Raw genomic sequence first — 18,772 nt, forward strand, 5'->3', positions numbered from 1 at the left:
ATGGTGTTCCTGGCTGGCAGAGCCATCCCCGAGGCTGCCAGGGCGGGCCCAGCTTTGCTGGGATGTGACTTCCCATCACCTGGCACGGGGCAGGATACATCCAGAGCGCCGGACCTCAAACCGCAGCCCCTTCCGCGAGTTGGATTTTCAGGAAGCGTGGTTGCTTGGCGGGATGTGTGTATCACTGGGTGGAGGAGCTACAGGAAGCGGATAATATTTTTTTTTCCTCCATTTGTGCCGGTTCAGACCCTTTTATTTAAAGACAGTTCCCATTTCCCATATTCACACAGATTATGAGGATGGAGGGAACCAGCCCATCTCCCAGCCTCAACGGGGGCACAGGCTACTATGCCAAGGTAGGGTTTTGCCGAACGGGAAGGATTTTCCCTATGAATTAGGGGGCAGTGCTAAAAAGCTCCCCAAAGGGTGCGGAGTGGGCACGGCTGCCATGGAACCCACGCGGGTTTGGGATGCCAAGGCTCCTAATGGATGCTCTCCGGGCTGGCTCCCGAATTTCCCCCTCTGGATGCCCTGGGACCGGCGGCCACGAGCTGAGGCGGGCAGGGCTGAGCAAAGCTGGGTCGGAACGAGATAAACTGGGATGAGCTGAGCCGGGATGAGGCGGGCTGGGCTGGGCAGAGCTAAACCGGGATAAACCGAGCTGGGATAAACTGGGCTGAGCCGGGGTGGACAGAGCCAAGCCGGCATAAACCGAGCTGGGATAAACTGGGCCGAGCCGGGGTGGACAGAGCCAAGCTGGGATAAGCCGAGCTGGAACAAAGTGGGCCGAACCGGGATGAGCCGAACCGGGATGAGCCAGGCAGAGCTGAGCCGGGATGAACCGAGCTGTGTTAAGCCGGGCCGGGTACAACCGAGCCGGGCTGGACCAGGCCGAACCGGGCCGATCCCAAGCCGGGCCGGACCGATCCCGGCCGGGCCGCCCCCCCGGCGATTCCCGGATGTTGGAGCGGCCCCCACTTGCTCCATCCTTCGCTTCCATAAAAGGCCAAGGGGCCCGGCAGCCACAGGCGCGTTTTGCCTTTAATTATATCCCCCTCCTCCTTCTCTCTCCGCCTCCTCTTTGCCCGCCCGCGCTGCCTCTCCCGGGCGGCCCCTCAGGAGCTGCGGCGGGGTCCCGATCCCGCCCCACCGCGCCCCCAGCCCTCCCCCGGGGCGCGGAGTGGGCACAAGCGGGCCCATCCCGCTGCCTCTGCCGCCGCTGATCCCGCTCCCGCTCCGTGCCGGGCGCGGCCGGCGGCGCAGGAGGCCGGGGCCATGGCGCTGGACGGGATCCGCATGCCGGACGGCTGCTACGCCGACGGGACGTGGGAGCTGAGCGTCCATGTCACCGACCTGGGCCGCGACGTCACCCTGCGGGTCACCGGCGAGATCCACATCGGCGGCGTCATGCTGCGCCTCGTCGAGAAGCTCGGTGAGTGCCCCGGGAGCCCCCGAGCAGCCCGGCATCCTCCCAGTGCTCAGCACCCTGCTCCAGTGCTGTGCTTTAACTCCCAGCGCCCTGCCCAGTGCAGTGCCACAGTATCCCAGTTTAGCCCCAGCACTCTGCTCCAGTGTTGTGCTCCAGTTCCCAGCACTCTGCCCAGTGCAGTGCCCAGCTCCCAGCACCCAGCTCCAGTGTTGTGCTCCGGTTCCCAGCCCCCTGCCCAGTGCAGTGGCAGAATACCCCAATTTAGCCCCCAGCACTCAGCTCCAGTGTTGTGCTCCAGTTCTCGGCGCCTCCTGCCCAGTGCAGTGCCAGAGTACCCCAGTTTAGCCTCCAGTACTCTGCTCAAGTACCTGCTTCAGCTCGCAGCACCCCCGCTCCAGTACAGTGCTCCAGCACCCTTTCCCAGTACTGGGCTTTAGCTCCCAGCCTCCTGCCCTAGTGCTGTGCTCCAGCACCCTGCTGGGTATTGCGATTTATCTCCCAGCACCCTATCCCAGTGCTATGCTCCAGAGAGGCTCCCAGCATCCTGCCTCAGTGCTGTGTTTTAGCTCCAGCACCCTCTCCCAGTGTTCTTCCTTAGCTCCCAGCAGCAGGGAGCCCCCCAGGTCCCCACACCCTGCCCTAGCCCCCCTTACCTTTCCAGGTTCCCCCTCTCACCGATTTCACCACCCCGGGGGCTCAGCCCCATCCACCGGCTGCTGCGCTCCCGGGATTTTACACAGAGTTAGGAACCAGCTCCGTTTTCGGCTTGGGGCTGGGGGTTTGTTTGGGGGCGCCCCACAATTTGCACCAAAACTCCATCCTGAAGTTCTGTGCGAGCAAAGCGCTCCCAAAGAGCCCATGGGGCGATCATTGGGGCGATGTGGGCCGGGGGACCTCGGGGACAGGGCGGTGTGCGGTGGCTTTGGGAGCACACCTGGACAAAGAGCCCGATTGTCCGGGACGCGTGGGAACGCCGGGCCGCGGCCGGGGCTCGGCTCGGTCCCCGCCGAAAGCGGGGAGCCCCGGAACCTCCTCCTCCTCCTCCTTTGTCTTTTTATCGGCTCCTTATTGCTCGGCTGTGTTTACTCAATGGTGCAGCCCGGGCTGATGGCTGTAATTGCTCAAATAAAATATTAATTGCGAGGTCCCGCGCGTGCCTGCGGCTGTGGGAGTAGCGGAGCTGTCAGCTGCAGGTCCCGCTCCAATGCGGAGCCAGCCCTCGTGTGGCTTTAAAAGGCCCATCTCTTCCCCCGTGCTTAGGTTTTGATTTATTAGTTATCTCGGAGTCGCAGGAAGGAAGAGATGGATATAAATGGATATAAATATGCTGCGTTTCCAAAGGAAGCGAGCGCTCGCATCAAAGGGTCTCGTGCTGGAGGTAGCCTGAACTCCCCTGAAAACTTGATTTTATTCTGGTTGGCTTTTGGGTTTTTTTTTTTTACCTAAACACTGGAGGTGCAGAAAGTTTTGCTGAAGTTCAGTGGGGAAAAAAAGCAAACCAGCTTTCTAGAGGTGATAAAAAATCCACTCGTGAGTGAAGGAGCGATGCTCCCCTCAGGGCCGGAGCAGCTCCAGGAGCAGTTCCAGGGCCGGAGCGTGTGTGGAAATGTGGAAAGCCAGGCATGTGCACGGGGCCGGACCTAAATTAGCTCCTGACGTAATTCATCCCCCCCGAAATGTTTGCCCGGATCCTCTCCACTTGTTAAATTAGGGATTGTATGAGAGGGAAGGAATGCAGCGGCAGCGTGGGGAGAGAGAGGGGCTGGAGCTCCCCGGGGGACTCAGCCCCAGAGCCTCCCTTCCCGGGCTGGTCACAGCCATGGAGATCTCCAGCTGCTGCCTTCCCTTTCCCCTTGGCTTTCCTTGCCCAGCCAGGCTCTACGTATTTAGTTCCTTTTAATCTTCCTGCGTGTCAGCTCTCCCAGCCCTCTCATTATTTTTATGGCTCTTCTTTGAGCTGCTGCCAGTTGAGCGGGGTCGGGTGGGACGGGGCTCGTTCCTCATCCTCCCCTGCTCCTCAATGCCTCCCTTCATCCAGCCTCTGCATCAATTCATTTTGCAATTTTTCCACATCAAAACCCTTTCCCTGCATTTTTAACCTTTTCCTCCCTGCCGTTCCTCTGTTTGATTCCTTACTTCGACAACTTTCAGTGTTAAAAACATATTCTTCTCCTGCCAAGCAGATTTTCTGCTGTGAGCTTTAAGGAAATTTCCTACAAATAAAGTTTCCTTGCAGTTTTGTGCTTCCCTGTGGGATGCCCCACACTGTGGGGGGAGGAAGGAAGGTGGGTCAGTGCCTTAGGCTGGGATTTGCCTGCTCCATCCTTTGGGACAAATCCTGCAGGCTTTGGAAAGAAGATTTCTGTGGCCTGCCTGGAGTTCCACTGAAGTTTAGGACATCAGTGAGAATCTGCAGCAGATCAGCCACACTGTGGTTGTAGGGTGCTGGTAGGAAAAATGCCTTCCCTCCTCCCAGCAGCAAGGAGAGCTTGGAAAAGGGAAAAAAAAAATCTTGATTTATTAATGCTCCTACAGCATTTATTGATGCTTGTAGGAGGAAGAGTGCAGTAAATATCCTGTTGGAATGAAACAGGAGCCCAGCAAAGTTATTCCTCTTTAAATTCAGGGCTGCAGATATCCATAAATCCCATGGACTCAGCTCCTGCCTGCACAGAGCTGCAGTTGGACTCTTTGGGAACAAGCAATTAAAATCTGTGGCTGATGCAGGCAGGGATTGGAGAAAGCCCAAGCAGCAGATAGAGATTCTGGTACCTCGAGTGAATTGCAATGACCTGTTGGCTCCCCTGCTATTCATCACCCACTCCATTAATTGAGCCATGCCAAGTTCTTGGCAAAGTCACCCCTGAAAAATAAGCAAAAAAGTGCTGAGGTTTTAAGAGCAGCAGCATTTAGTTGCTCTGTGAGGGCTGGGGTCTGTACTGGAAACTCCTGGTGCTCTCTCAGGGTTTTTTAGGAATTTTGCCACTATTGACTTACAAACAAAAAAAAAAAAAAAAAAAAAATAAAGCGAGGTTTAAAATCACTGGGAGCAGAGGAAGGAAGGAAGTGAACGCAGGTTATTGTTGTTGTCAACTTGAGGCTGTTTTAAACACATGGAATTAAAAAAAATCCGGCTTTTTTTTTTTTTGAAACATGCTTGGGAGGAGCTCTGTGGAGTGTATGGAATTCTGTGGGATATATGGGGGATGCTCTGTCTGGTCATGGGAATAAAGGAATAGCTGACAGAAACAGGGCAGGGGGGACAAATGGTGTCTGGCAGAGGCACAGCCTAAGACAGATGACCTAAATGTGCACTGGGCAGATTCAGAAAGTCTGTGGATAGAAGTTTTGTGATGGAAATGTGGATTTCTCGCTGGGATATGAGTGGCAGGCAGCTCCAGCTCTCAGGGTTTGCTGGGAGCACTGAGCACCTTTTTGGGCTTTTACCTGAGGAAAATAGATAAGTGGGTGAAAAAAACCAAAACAAAACCAGCAAGATTTGGAATTATAGATGTCCTTCTGGACCAAAAGGGGTTAAGGATGTGTAAGGTGGTGGAATCCCTATTTTAGTGACCTGGGATGGGCAGGAGAGCTGACATGGATAAATGTCAGAGCAAAGCCTCTGCCCTCAGACAGGCTGATAATGGCAGGCAGTGATGACATCTCCTGAAGCCTTGGGGTTTGTTTTTGTGAATTGAAGCTGGGATAAGGGTTTGTGCAACTGATTCCACCTCCATTGTTCCCTTTGGCAGCTCCTTCACTATCTCTTTGTGTCACCTGGGAGAGGGTGGGATGTCACCTGAGGACTGGCACAGGAGTTGTCCCATGCAGTTTGGGTTGTAGCACTTCAAGCTCTTTTTTAAAGTGGTTTCAGCCTGCAAATGCATCTGGGATTCACCCCAGGGGCTCTCTTCACCATTAAATAGACTTTGCTGTGTTATCTTCCAAGGGTTTCAGCTCCACTCCTTGCAAGATCAATTCTAAATATTAGTGTTATTCTGCCTGTGAAGTCTCCTCTCCTTAATGGACCCCTGAAAGGTTTATGAATAAAACACCAGCAAAGTGCAGCGTCATTGATTTGCCCAGGTTTGTGTTTGAGGTTTTGCAGTGCTTATAAACACTCCAGGCCCTCGTGAGACTGTCTGGGGAATTTTTTTTGCCTTGCAACTGGAATGAACTCATAGAAACAGCTTAAGGCTATGGGAGAGAAATGCAGAGTCCTTGTCCCAGCCCATTCCTGTTGTGAACACAAGGCAGGAGGAGGCTGCAGGGCTTGTCTTGTAGGTGGCTTGTTCCTTGTGCTTTGGATTTTGCTGGAATGCTGCTTCCAGATCTGGGATCCTCATAGGAAGGACATGGAGCTGCTGGAGCAAATCCAGAGGAGGCCATGGAGCTGCTCCAAGGGCTGGAGCCAGGCTGGGAGAGCTGGGGGTGCTCACCTGGAAGGAGAAGGCTCCAGGGAGAGCTCAGAGCCCCTGGCAGGGCCTGAAGGGGCTCCAGGAGAGCTGGAGAGGGACTGGGGACAAGGGATGGAGGGACAGGAGCCAGGGAATGGCTCCCAGTGCCAGAGGGCAGGGCTGGATGGGAGACTGGGAATGGAATTCTTCTCTGGTGGCCCAGAGCATCTGTGGCTGCCTCTGGATCCCTGGAAGTGTCCCAGGCCAGGTTTGAGAGGACTTGGAACAGCCTGGGACAGTGGAAGGAGCCCCTGCCCATGGCAGGGGTGGAATGAGATGGATTTTAAGTTCCATTCCAACCCAAACCACTCTGGGATTCTCTGACTGTAGCCACACTTCCCAGAATTAGGTGTCTGAGCGTCCCTGCTCAGTGCCAGGTGAGCTTGGGGTGTTTCCCAATTTGTGCCCACCATGTCACCTGGGCACCCTCACTTGGGACATCCCCAGCTGCTCATCTGTTCCCTCAATTGCCACCTGAGATGAGAAGGGAAGGAATTTTTCCCTTCAAAATCAGTGCTGGTCACTCCTCAATGTTGCTTTCCAAGTGCATGACAGCCATGAGAGGCTTCCAGGTGCCATTCAATCCTCAGGGATCTGTTTGTGTCCCCTCTGGGGCTGGATGCTGAGACATAATGTCACAAATGGGGGTGGTTTGGGGCAGGCACTGACCCTGCTCCAGATTTCCCTGGAAGATTTCTTCCCAAGCTTTTAAACAGCAAAACCTGCCCAGCCGGCAGTGGGATGGTGAGCACAGAGGGGATCTGGCACCTGCTGAGCATCAAAATCCTCCTGCTCCAGATCCTGGCAGGATTTTGGGCTGTTCTGGCTTGGAATTGGTGAATTGGTACCCCACTGGATGCTTCCACTTCAGCAGCATCCTCCAGGAGACCAGCAGCTCCCATTCCAATTTCCATGCTGCCACTCTGTGAATTAACTGTAGATTCACATGTGGCCTGTGCTGCTCCTCACCCTCCAAACAGGGCATTTTTGGTGACATTAAATGACAGCATCCCAGTGCTGTGAACACACCCCCCCAGCCATGCACATTGATCAGTGAGGGGCTGCCTCATTCCTTTACATCCAGCTTTGAGCTCCAGGAAGCTCCACCGTGGGCTCAGATTGATGGTGGCTCACATAAAGTGCTCTTTGTGAGCCTGAGTGGAATATTCAGCTGAGCTGCCAATGAGCAGAGGAATTCAGGCTGGGGGGAGGTAAAAGCCACAGAGAGGCAGCTCTGAGCTGCAGTCACAGCAATTAATATCTGTACTCAGAGTGGTGATGGTTCTTTAGGGGCAAAAACAATTAGGATTTTATTTTTATTTATTTATTTATTTTAAATTCTGTCACTGTGAGCCGTCTGATTGGGCTGGAAAGAGCTCTCAGGTCCCAGTGGGAGGGGAAGGAGCATGGGGTGGGAGGTGGTGTTGGTGCTCCTGCAGATCCCAGAGCCTGGGTTTGTCACACCACAGACAGGAAATTGTTGGGGTTGCTGCTCCCACCCAGCCCAAATCAGCAGTTTCCTCTTCCAGCTCCCTCAGGTTTCAATTTGACACAAGGCACGTGGGGAAGCTGGTGTGGGGAGCTGAAAAATCATAGAAATCATCCCATTCACACACTTCCCCTTTTCTAAAATCCTTTTTTTTTTTTTTCCCTTTCCCTTTTTCTTCCATCTTCTTCTCCATCAGAGCTTGTGTTTCACCCAGGCATCTGCTGGCTCTGTCTAAACCATACAAAAACTCCAAGAAATTGTACTCAGAATAGAATCCCTGGAAATGCTCAAGGTCATGTTGGACTTGGAGCACCCTGGTCCACTGGGAGGTGTCTCTTGAGGTGGAATTAAATGGTTTTTAAGGTCTTTTCCAACCCCAGCCACTCTGTGATTCCATGATTCAGCAAACCAGGCACCTGGATTTTAACCCTTGGTCTTTAATGTGATTTAAAAAAGAAAAAAAAAAAAAGGATTGTGGATAACTGCCTGAAATTGTGGATGTGGGGAATGTTTACTGAGTTGGGAAAGATGAGGGATTATTTGCTCTGCAAACTTCAGATGTTTCAACATCACCAGGGACACCAGCACTGCCAGCTCCTGGTTTGGGTGCTGGAGGAGTTCTTTAGTGGTGGTTTTTCTGACAGATGAGGGGAAAGGAAGGAGATTTACAGCCCTTGTAGAGCTCACTGACTTCAGCCCAGCAGCCAGCCCTGGGTGTGCTTGGGGGAAAAAGTCTCGTGGTGTGAAAGCGTCTTGGGGAAGCTGCATTTCTTCATTCTCATTCTGAAATGTGAATTTACTGATTGCTTACAAAGGGGCAGAGAAACAAGACTGAGCACAACTCAGCTGGCAGGATTCAGTTCTGAATGTTCCAGTGGCTTTCTGGGGTTTATGGTGTGTAATTTGGAAAAATGCTGAGACCCCCAAATTCCTGTTGGATGGAATTTTAGCAGAGTTGCTGTAATTTTGTTTTCTTGCCAAGGTTTGCTTTTGACACGTTGCTTTCATCCAGGCTGAAGCTTCTACCAGGTAGAACTGTTGGGAGTGCTCAGAAGTGCTGAGAAAGTGCTCAGAAAACCAGAGGAAATATTCTTTATTGATTTATTTTTTATTTCTGGAGAACTTGTCTTGGTTTTTCTTTCACTCAGCCCTTTTCCAGCGAGGATGCAGCTCCCGCTCTGTGGCCATTCAGATGTGAACCTCAGCTGGGTGCATGGCATGGCCCTGTGCCAGCACTGATCCCCCTCTTCTAGACCTGCTGGGATCTTGGCACACCTCCACTTTTTGGTAAAAAGTGGCTGAATTTGGCCAGCAGGTTGAGAACAGCTCTGGGAGAGGATGCACATAAAAGAGGATGCACATAAAAATCCAGCCCCACCAGCAGCTGCAGAAACCTTCACAACCTCAGCTGATTTTTAGCTTGCACAACATCCTGACAGCACCCAAAAATTCCATCTTGCCACTGGATTTTAAATCTCAACCTGCTTGGCTGCTGGTTGTTTTCTTTCTTTTCCCCTGCTCCCTGCAGGCACATGTTCTCTGGGAAGGGTGAATTGCTGAAACTCCAATTCAGTTAGAAAGTCAAATTTCATGAAATTGCCTGGAAGAAGCTCTGTCCCTGTCTGCCTCAGCTTCCCATCCTGGCTGATGCTCCTCAGAGCAGCTCCAGAGCTTCTGCAGCAGGAATTGTCCCCATCCCTTGTTATAGTAACTTCTTTGAGCAAGGTCTGATAAGTTTTTGGAGGTTTATAATACACCCAAGATAGCTCAACTGTCTTTGGAGGCATAAATATTAGCAAGCTGGCTTCTGTTGTAGTGTTGGAAACAAAAAGGTTTAATAAAAGGCAAAATAACAAATAGAAAAACTGAGCTATATGCTAAATGTTTTTACTCTCAGTAAAACACTTTACAAAAGCAATTAGTTTCTTTATTTACTTCCTTTTCTAGTTAATTGCTCAACCAGAATTTTTTAGCTTCTGTCTAATTAGCTATCTTTAAGTTTGTAGTAAAGTCTCCTGAGTCTTACGAAGTGTCTTTTCACTTAATCAAAAAGAAAAACTTCTGAACTCCTTTCCTTTTAAGAAGACAAAGATAGTTTTATCACTCCATCAACAAAGAGCACACTCCTAACAATCCCTCATGTCCTGCCCCAGAGCTTCAGTGCCAGGATTTGGGCCTGTGATGGGTGAGGCAGATCCAGGCCCAAGGCTGGGGGTGTTAAAAGTCCTTTAAAAGTGTTTTGTGCTCATTAATGAGCTTTGGTGAAGAGGCAGAACCAAAAAGAAACCATGGAATTACAGAATGGTTTGGGTTGGAAGGGACCATGTCATTCCACCCCTACCATGGGCATGGACACTTTCCCCTGTCCCAGGTTGCTCCAAACCTTGTCCAGCCTGGCCTTGGACACTTGCAGGGATCCAGGGGCAGCCACAGCTTCTCTGGACACCCTGTGCCAGTGTCCTGCTCTCCCAACCATGATCCCACATGGATCTGTAGGACCAGCACGTCCAGTTATGGGGTGGGGTGAGGCTGCCTGAGCCATCCTCAGGGCTCCTGAGGTCACTTTGCAGGGATCTGAGCTTCAACCAGGGATTGACCATCACTAAGGCACTTGGGGAATTGCCTGGTGACAGGTTGGGAATTCAAGGTTGGGAATTCAGGTTGTCCATCATTCTCCTTTCCCTGCCTGATGCTTCATCCCTCCCAGTACACATCCTCTGCCTCCCTTGCTGGCTGTGGTGTCTTTTTGGCAGCACCAGCTCCTCTGGCTTGCACATTCCTTGGGGATGAGTCAGGACTGCAGGCTGCTGTCACCCTGGGACACTTGTCCTTTTTGGAGAGGGAAGGGAGCATGGTCCCTGGAGAAGTGCCTTTCCTTTCCCCTTTCCCCTTTCCCCTTTCCCCTTTCCCCTTTCCCCTTTCCCCTTTCCCCTTTCCCCTTTCCCCTTTCCCCTTTCCCCTTTCCCCTTTCCCCTTTCCCCTTTCCCCTTTCCCCTTTCCTTTTCCCCTTTCCCCTTTCCCCTTTCAACTTTCCCCTTTCCCCTCCCATTTCCCCTTTCTTTCCCCTTTCTTTCCCCTTTCTTTCCCCTTACTTTCCCCTTACTTTCCCCTTTCTTTCCCCTTTCTTTCCCCTTTCTTTCCCCTTTCTTTCCCCTTTCTTTCCCCTTTCTTTCCCCTTTCCCCTTTCTTTCCCCTTTCTTTCCCCTTTTACCTTTCCCCTTTCCTTTCATTTTCTTTCCTCCCAATGCTTCCTATTTTGTGCTGGATGAATCATGGAAACCACATTCCTTAATCAAATTTTCTGCCATTCCTCATGATTCCATGGAGGCAGGAGCAGCCAGTGAAAGCCTCCTGCTTGATCAGTGGGGGGGAGCAGTTGGCAAATCAGGTTGTGAAGATCCTGTTTCAAAACAAATCCAATTTAAAAAACACTAATCCACCTTTGCTTTCCTTTCTTCTGTGCCAAATGAGTAATTCACATTTCTCTGGGTTGCTGGTGCAAGGATTTAAAGGAATTCTGCACAGCACTGGCAAAGGCCTTCCTGAGCCCATCAGTGCTGGGGGTGTTGGGGAGCTGAGGTGACCTCTGGAGAATTCCCCAATATTCCAGCTGGGTTCAGCATCACTGGAAAAATTTCTCTACCTGCTCATGGGTTTAGACAGGATTGGCTATGGCTGTGCAAGCATTTAAATAGAACATAAAGCTACCAAATATCCAAAAAGCTAAAAATTACAGGGGAAATTTTGCAGGAAAACGTGATGCCACATCCATGGAAGTGTTCAAGGCCAGGCTGGATGGGCCTTGGAGCACCCAGGGATAATGGGAGGTGTCCCTGCCCATGGCAGGGGAGTGGAACAAGATGCAATCCAAGTTAATAAACTTTCAAATAAGCTAATTGAGCAATCCTATTAACACTGGAAAGAGCTTCCTTCCTCGAATTTACTTCAGAAGCAGAGTGGCTTTCAGGCTTGTTAGGATTTGCTCTTCTCCCTGCATCCCATGGGCTGAGCATCTCGAGCCCTGCACTGCCAGGAGCAGCATTTTGGGACACTTGGGGTTGATGTATCAGCTCTCCAGGACTCCAGTTACCACCCCTGCCTCATCAGGACACGGACTTTCCATTGCAGAGCTCACTTAGAATCCCAGTAAAAGCCAACAAAAGAATCCCACTTCTCTTTCCAGCAGCCCTTCCCTCATTAGCAGCAGACACTCTGTCACTTCCCTGAGCAAGGACAGACACATGGAACATCCACATGCAGCATTGCATCCCAATGGGCTCAGTCTCCTCCACTGGGCTCTTTTTTTTGCCCTCCCTCCTCCTTTTTTCCTTGCTCTTGAGTCACTCTGTGCCACTACCCAGGGGCTTTGACATCAGGGCTTTGCCACGAGCCTGTGTCCTGGCACACTGGGATAAGAGAGAATCTCCTCAACTGGGTCGTGCTCATGGAATCACAAAATTGGGAACAAGGCTCCTTTTGTCCATGTTTTCTACTTTATTAAGTTAAATTATTTTTTCATGCAAGAAATATTCTTCTCAGACTGAAATTCCAGCACGGCTCCACCATTTTTTGGGCACCTCCATGAGTGGGTGTGGATCTTTTCCTGAACATTTGTTTTCCTGAAAATGCCCATTGGGCTTTTTTTTATTTTTCCCCCTCCCTCCTCCTTTTTTCCTTGCTCTTAAATCACTTTGTGCCACTACCCAGGGGCTTTGACATCAGGGCTTTGCCATGAGCGTGTGCCCTGGGACACTGGGATAAGAGAGAGGTCTCCTCAACTGGGTCGTGCTCATGGAATCACAGAATTGGGAACAAGGTTCCATTTGTCCATTTTTAAACTTTATTAAGTCAAACTATTTTTACATGCAAGAAATATTCTTCTAAGACTGAAATTCCAGCACAGGTCCACCCTTTTTTGGGCACCTCTTTGGGTGGGTGTGGATCATCTCCTGAACATTTGTTTTTCCTGAAAATGAAGTAGGATGACATTTTTGCAGACAGTGATAGGACAAGGGGGAATGATTTTGGAGGGAGGAGATTTTTAGTTCCAGCTCATTCCTGTTGCAAACACAAGGCAGGAGGAGGCTGCAGGTGTCTTGTTCCTTCTGCTTTGGACTTTGCTGCATCCAGATCTGGGATCCTTCTAGGAAGGACATGGAGCTGCTGGAGCAAATCCAGAGGAGCTGCTCCAAGGGCTGGAGCCAGGCTGGGAGAGCTGGGGGTGCTCACCTGGAGAGGAGAAGGCTCCAGGGAGAGCTCAGAGCCCCTGGCAGGGCCTGGAGGGGCTCCAGGAGAGCTGGAGAGGGACTGGGGACAAGGGATGGAGGGACAGGAGCCAGGGAATGGCTGCCAGTGCCAGAGGGCAGGGATGGGGGGGAGATTGGGAAGGAATTATTTTCTGTGTGGCCCTGGCACAGGGTGCCCAGTGTCTGTGGCTGCCCCTGGATCCCTGGCAGTGCCCAAGGCCAGGCTGGACAGGGCTTGGAGCAGCCTGGGATGGTGGAAGGTGTCCCTGCCTGCCCATGTGGGGCTGGATGAGCTTCATTGTCCCTTCCCACCCAAGCCATTCTGGGATTCCATGGGAACAATGGTGAGAGTTGCCTGTGCTGGCAGATCCAGGAGGATTTCAGGTACCATTCTGTGTTATCCATGGATAAAATCCCTTCCACAGGTGGTGGCTGCTCTGCAGGCTGTTTTCCATTGCCCGTGTCAGATACAAATGGGAAATGTGATTAAAACCCCTCTCAAGTCCCAATAGCTCTGGGAGCATCAGCTTGTCCTGGCTGCAGCTTTATTGCATCAGTCTGATGATAATTTTATGGGCTGTTTATCTCCCCATTTCAAAGTATAATTTTTCAAGTGTTGTGACCAGAGGCTGGAGGGATTTTTGTTCCATGTTGAACTTTGCTCTGCAATTAAACCCCTGTTGGGGGGTGGAGGGGACTCTACTCCAGAAAGACTCCTGTTTTCCTAAAATTACAGCTTTTGCCCCAGGACAGTGACTGTGTCACCCAGCAAACACATCAGCAGTTCTGCTGGACTCGTGATAAATGAAAATAGCTCTGTTTTTAAATTTTTTTTTTTTTTTGCTCCATAATTATCCTGGAAGGAGTGGCTCTGGCATGTTTAAAGGAATCTGGGTTTCCAGAGGTCAGTGAGTCAGGGAGCAGTGAAGACATTGGAGGGAGGGAGCAGTGGGGTCAGCTACACAGATATATGAGTTTTACACTTTATATATATAAAATAAGTTACCACTTATGAGTAAATATTAATAAATAAGTAACCAATATGATTAAATATTAATAAAAATAAATAAATATATTTTTAAGAAAAATCTTCAGCATCTTTGGGACCTTCAGTAACTCTCTTGGCTATTGGGGTGTCCAGGGCAAGGAGTTGGGCTTGATGATCCTTTTTTATCCCTGCCAACTCAGGATTTCCTTTTCCCCTTTCCTTTTCCCCTTTCCTTTTCCCCTTTTCCCCTTTCCTTTTCCCCTTTCCTTTTCCCCTTTCCTTTCGTGAAATTTCCTTTCCTTTCCTGAAATTTCCTTTCCTTTTTTCCCCTTCATCCCCCTTTCCTCTTCTTTATCCTTGCCCTTCCCCATCACTGCTGTCCTGCTCCAAATTAGCCTCTTTCTTTTAGTATTTCTGGATGTTTTAGGAATATTTACCCTCTTTCCTGATTTTTTAGTGCTCTCAGGCTGTGCCTTCCCCTCTCCTGGACACACAGAAAAGAAAAACCCACATGAGGTTCTGTGCAATGAATTTTGATGGTTGGTAGTGGTGGATTTTTTTTTTTCTCTTTTTTTTTTTTCACTTTCAGCCTTAAATTTCTCTCCTTCCCAAGTTTTTAAATACTTTAACCTTGTTTTCCATGGCTGTGGATTTCAGTGGGTATGGATTGCATCCCCAGGGAGCAGGAGAGGGTCTCCCCCATCCCTGAGCTCACCCAGGGCATTCCCAGCTGTTTATTGCTGGAAGTCTCTTTTCCTTGCAGGGACTTTTCTCCTCCTCCAGCTTCCCAAGAGGGGTGTGGATGCAGCCAACACCCAGCCCAGGGTTTGGAGAGCCCCTTGGAGCTGTGAGGGCTGGATTAAGGTGTTATCAGCAGGAATTTGTGTTTAAAAGGGCTTTAATCAGCTGCCTGCACTCCGTGCTTTTTGTCCAGAACTGTGTTTTTTCAATTCAGTGTGAAGTGCATATTAATTTTAAAATACAAAAATCATATTTAAAAAAAAAAGACCACTTTATTTTAATTTTCTTATAAAAACCCTTGAGGAGTTTCAGCCCATCTGCACCAAACTCAGTGAAAAGGTGGAAAATAAATTTGGGGTTGGTTTTGTGTAGATTATCAAATACAAAAATGACTTTTTGCAAGAGGAAATGCTTGGCTTGTGAGTTGGTTTCAGTCCCTGTACTGTATCTTAGATATATATATATATATTTATTTTTAAAATATATATATATTATTATATATTATATTATTTATAATTAACATATATAATAAATATATATTAGTATATTTGCTAATTATTTATTATAAAATATTAATATATTTATAAAATATATCGATCTATATGTATATATTTTTATTTTGTGTGTTCATCTATAATTATATATGTATATAATTCAGTTTTTTCTCTATTTTATATATGCATATATATATGGGGTAAATGTTTATGTGTATGTTTATATGCATAATATATATCTTATATTTATATATATTATATATGTATGTATAAAATATATAAAATATGTGTTTAAACATATCTATTTGATTATTAAATTACTTTTATATAGATAAATTTGAGATAATGGAAAGGCATTTTTTGCCACCTCAGCTTCCCAAGTGTGCCTAGAGCAGAGCAGGGATAATCTTGATTAAACCCACCCCTGGGAAAGAGCCAGGGAAAGCTGTGGAGCTCATTCTGCTCCTGTGGAAAACCCCCCCAGTGTTTTGGGCTTTGGCTCTGGCGTCTTTTGCTCCAGGGGGGGATGGTCCTCTTGGACTGTTCCTGTGGGAGTACTGAAGACTTGAATCCATTGCTCTAAAAGCCTTCATTTTTAATTAAGGAATGATCATTTTTAATTAAGGAATGAGCTGCAAACTCTGCTGCAGCTGCTTCTGCTGCCTCTCTGAAGGTGGAGAGAATTCCAGGAAAAACAGCATCAGCTGTAAATCCTCTCTTTCCAAAAATCCACCAAAAATCCACCATGATCCAGCCCAGGCAGGCTTGCAGAATTCCTCCTCAAGCTTCTGCAGGAGCTTTTAAATTTTTTATTATTAACCCCCAATGTTAAGGTGATGGAGGCATTTGCAGGGTCTTGGCTGCCCTATGGATTTAATCCTGGGAGTGGGTGTGAAAGGGAATCTGGTGATTCCCAGGAAAGCCTTCAAATACCCATCCAGTGGGATTTAACCATGCACTGGAAAGGGGAAAAAAAAAAAAGAGATTTATTCAGTCATATCAGGGCTCTGTTTTCCTGAGCAGTGCATGGAAGGAGAGCCCATCTGCAACAGGGGATATCCCAAAATAACAAGGAAAATACAGTGTTTACACAGTGCTGGAGACTTGTATCCTCCTGCCTGTGAGTCCTAAGCTGGCCTGGAGGAGCTGCCAAGTGACAGCAGAGCTTCTGCAGGAAGGAGCTTCAGTAGCTGCTGCAGCAGGAAAGGGACCCTAAAAAACCAGGGATTGGCAGGGGGAGAGTGTTTGGGAGCAGCCAAGTCCTGGGATAAATGGGATTGTTGGATTATGCCCTTCTCTGACCCAGGGATGGGGTAACTGAGAGGTGTTTTAAAACTTTTGTTCCATTTTCAGTCTCATGTGAAGGGTGGGGCAATACAGATGTTATAATTCACACCATCACAATCAGAAGACAACTGTTTCCTAATTACAATGCACTCTGTTTCTTGGCCTATCAGCTTTTGTCACACCATGCTGTAAATGCCTTAAAGCCAATAATCTAAAATTACCCCTCATAAGTCCTGCTACAATACACCTTTCATAATTCTATTTCTCCAAAATACCTAATCTTATTTACAAAACCACCCTTTAAAACTTATTTCCAGTTGCATTTCTCAACAGTGTCTATCCTATTCCATAACATTTCTAAATCAACATTTCTTATCTCAAAGTTTACATGCAGATATATATTATGTGAGTCTTCTACTTTAAAAATTTTCTACAAAACCATTTCCCACATGGGATAAATTGGCTGCCAGGAAGGGCTGCCTGGATTTTCTTTGCCCTTCACCCAGATTCAGCCTTGCTGCTGGAATTCAGATTGTGTTTGTAGGTCTGTGTGAGACAGCCAGCCCAGAATTAAAGCAAACCCTGTGTGCATCTCAATTCAGACTTGTTGCTGCTACACCCTGTGTGCATCTCAATTCAGACTTATTGCTGCTTGGATTCTAGATTTCAGGGAATTTAGTGGTGGCTGTGGGAATTGAAATCTGCAATTGTAATTCATGCTGGACAAGCTGGCAGGATGTGACTGCGTGGATTGAAAGCTGAGGATGTTTCAGGTTTAAAACACTTCATAGAGCAGCCCTTCACTCCTTCTCTGGCTGTTCTGTCCTCACAGAGGTCTCTGCAGCCATTTGTGTGATTTAAGATGCCTCTCACATTCCCAGGACTGTCTGAAAGCCTTTCCAAGGGGAACAGCCCCATGGGTTTTGCTGTACAAAACATCCTGAACGTCCCTCGTGCACGTTCCTGCCTCTTGGCACAGTTCTGGGAGGCAAATGAAACACCAGGTTCTGCCTGAGGGGAAAAAAAAAAAAATAAAAATCACAGCTGGGTTTGCCAGCCCTCCCAGGCTCCAGAGGTTTGGGTTCAGGCTGCAGGGGAAGGTGGGGGTTTATTTTGGAGGCCGGGAAGGAAGCGCTGTGCTTCCCTTTCCCGAGGGTGTTGCTGCTGGGGTTGGGCTCCTGGAGCTCAGCCCCGGCTCCAGCTGATGCTGGCAGCTCCAGCTGCCACATCCCTGCTGCTTTCACCTGGGGGCTCCCTGGCTGGAAGGTGGCAGTGATTTCTTGTCACCCTTACATGTGTGCAGCTCATGAATGGAATCCTGGAAGGGGTTGGCTTGGAAGAGAGCTCAGAGCCCATCCAGTTCCACCTTCATGTGCAGGGACACCTTCCACCATCCCAGGCTGCTCCAAGCCCTGTCCAGCCTGGCCTTGGACACTTCCAGGGATCCAGGGGCAGCCACAGCTGCTCTGGGCACCCTGTGCCAGGGGCCTCACTGCCTTCCCAGGAAGAATTCCTTCCCAAAATCTCATCCAACCCTGCCCTCTGGCAGTGGGGAGCCATTCCCTGTGTCCTGTCCCTCCATCTCTGTAAATAGTCCCTCTCTGTTTTTCTTGTGGCTTCTTCAGGCACTGGAAGGCCACAGTTAGATCAACTCCCAGCTGCTTTTCTCCAGGCTGAGCAATCCCAGCTCTCACACAGAGCTGCTCCATCCCCCTGCTCATCCTGTGACCCTGCTCTGGACTCCCTGCAGCAGCTCTGTGTCCATCACATTCAGCAGCTCAGAGGAGCTGCTGGATCCTCAAACACCTCTGAGATCTGCAACCTGTAGTTAACTTCTAAATTCCAGGTCTGGGATCTCTAAGGTGAATTTGCAGTACTTGGAGACTTACCTGAGCTCTGATAAATGAATGATAAATTGATAATAGTTGATAAATATAAATAAGTTGATGAATATGATTGGTAGATAAAGATGAAGTGGCCAGTGACTGATGGTAGTAGATGGGAAGAGTCTGAGCTGAAATATTCAGCCTTGCTGTGAAGCTGTAACCCCAACAAATCAGTAACTCATGAACTGGGACTGTGGTGAAGGTTTGTAAACCTTTGATCAGATTTAACCAGGCTGCTGGCATTCCCTGGCCTGCAGGGATTGCTCCAAGCAATCCTGGATCCCTTGCAAAGCACCCAAGGCTCTTGTCAGTGTGTAAAACTCAGCTCCACAAAGCAGCTGCTAAACATTTGCCAGCCTCTTTTATATAGAACTACCCCGTGGGACAGGCACAGACCTTCCCCTTCCTGCTAGAACCAACATCTCACTGTTAATTGAAAGTGTTAATTACTCTCAGGCCCAGAGTGTTGTTTTTGTGCCTTGGCCTGAATGGTTAATCAGCAGTGTAAACCTAAATCCCCTTCTGTTAGGCATAAATGTTACTGATTCCAAATGCCTTTGGTTTTTTCCTCCCCCTGATTTTTGGTGCCAACTCGTTCAGCTTTCAGTAGGGCAGAAGTTGGACTTCATTACCAGAGTCCATTGTAATGATTTCTTGGATTTTTTTCCTGGTAGACAAGGCTTGTGCAAGTTTGCATGCTTTTCTATATTTGGTTTTGTTTAATTTGATTGTACAAAGCTGTTGAAAAGTCCAGC

General features: G+C 49.0%; 1 protein-coding gene across 4 annotated transcripts in view; it reads left to right on the forward strand.

Moving 5' to 3' along the window:
* Positions 1–1,141: 1,141 nt before the first annotated feature.
* Positions 1,142–18,772, forward strand: part of FERMT2 (FERM domain containing kindlin 2) — a 51,321-nt gene continuing 33,690 nt past the window's right edge. For all 4 annotated transcript variants that reach the window (XM_036384161.2, XM_036384158.2, XM_036384159.2 and 1 more), the window contains exon 1: positions 1,142–1,432. In XM_036384161.2, the coding sequence (XP_036240054.1) occupies positions 1,276–1,432 (157 nt within the window). In that variant the 5' untranslated portion in view covers positions 1,142–1,275. The remainder of the gene's footprint in view (positions 1,433–18,772) is intronic.

This window comes from Molothrus ater, chromosome 6 (assembly GCF_012460135.2).
Source record: "Molothrus ater isolate BHLD 08-10-18 breed brown headed cowbird chromosome 6, BPBGC_Mater_1.1, whole genome shotgun sequence".
Lineage (NCBI taxonomy): Eukaryota > Metazoa > Chordata > Aves > Passeriformes > Icteridae > Molothrus > Molothrus ater.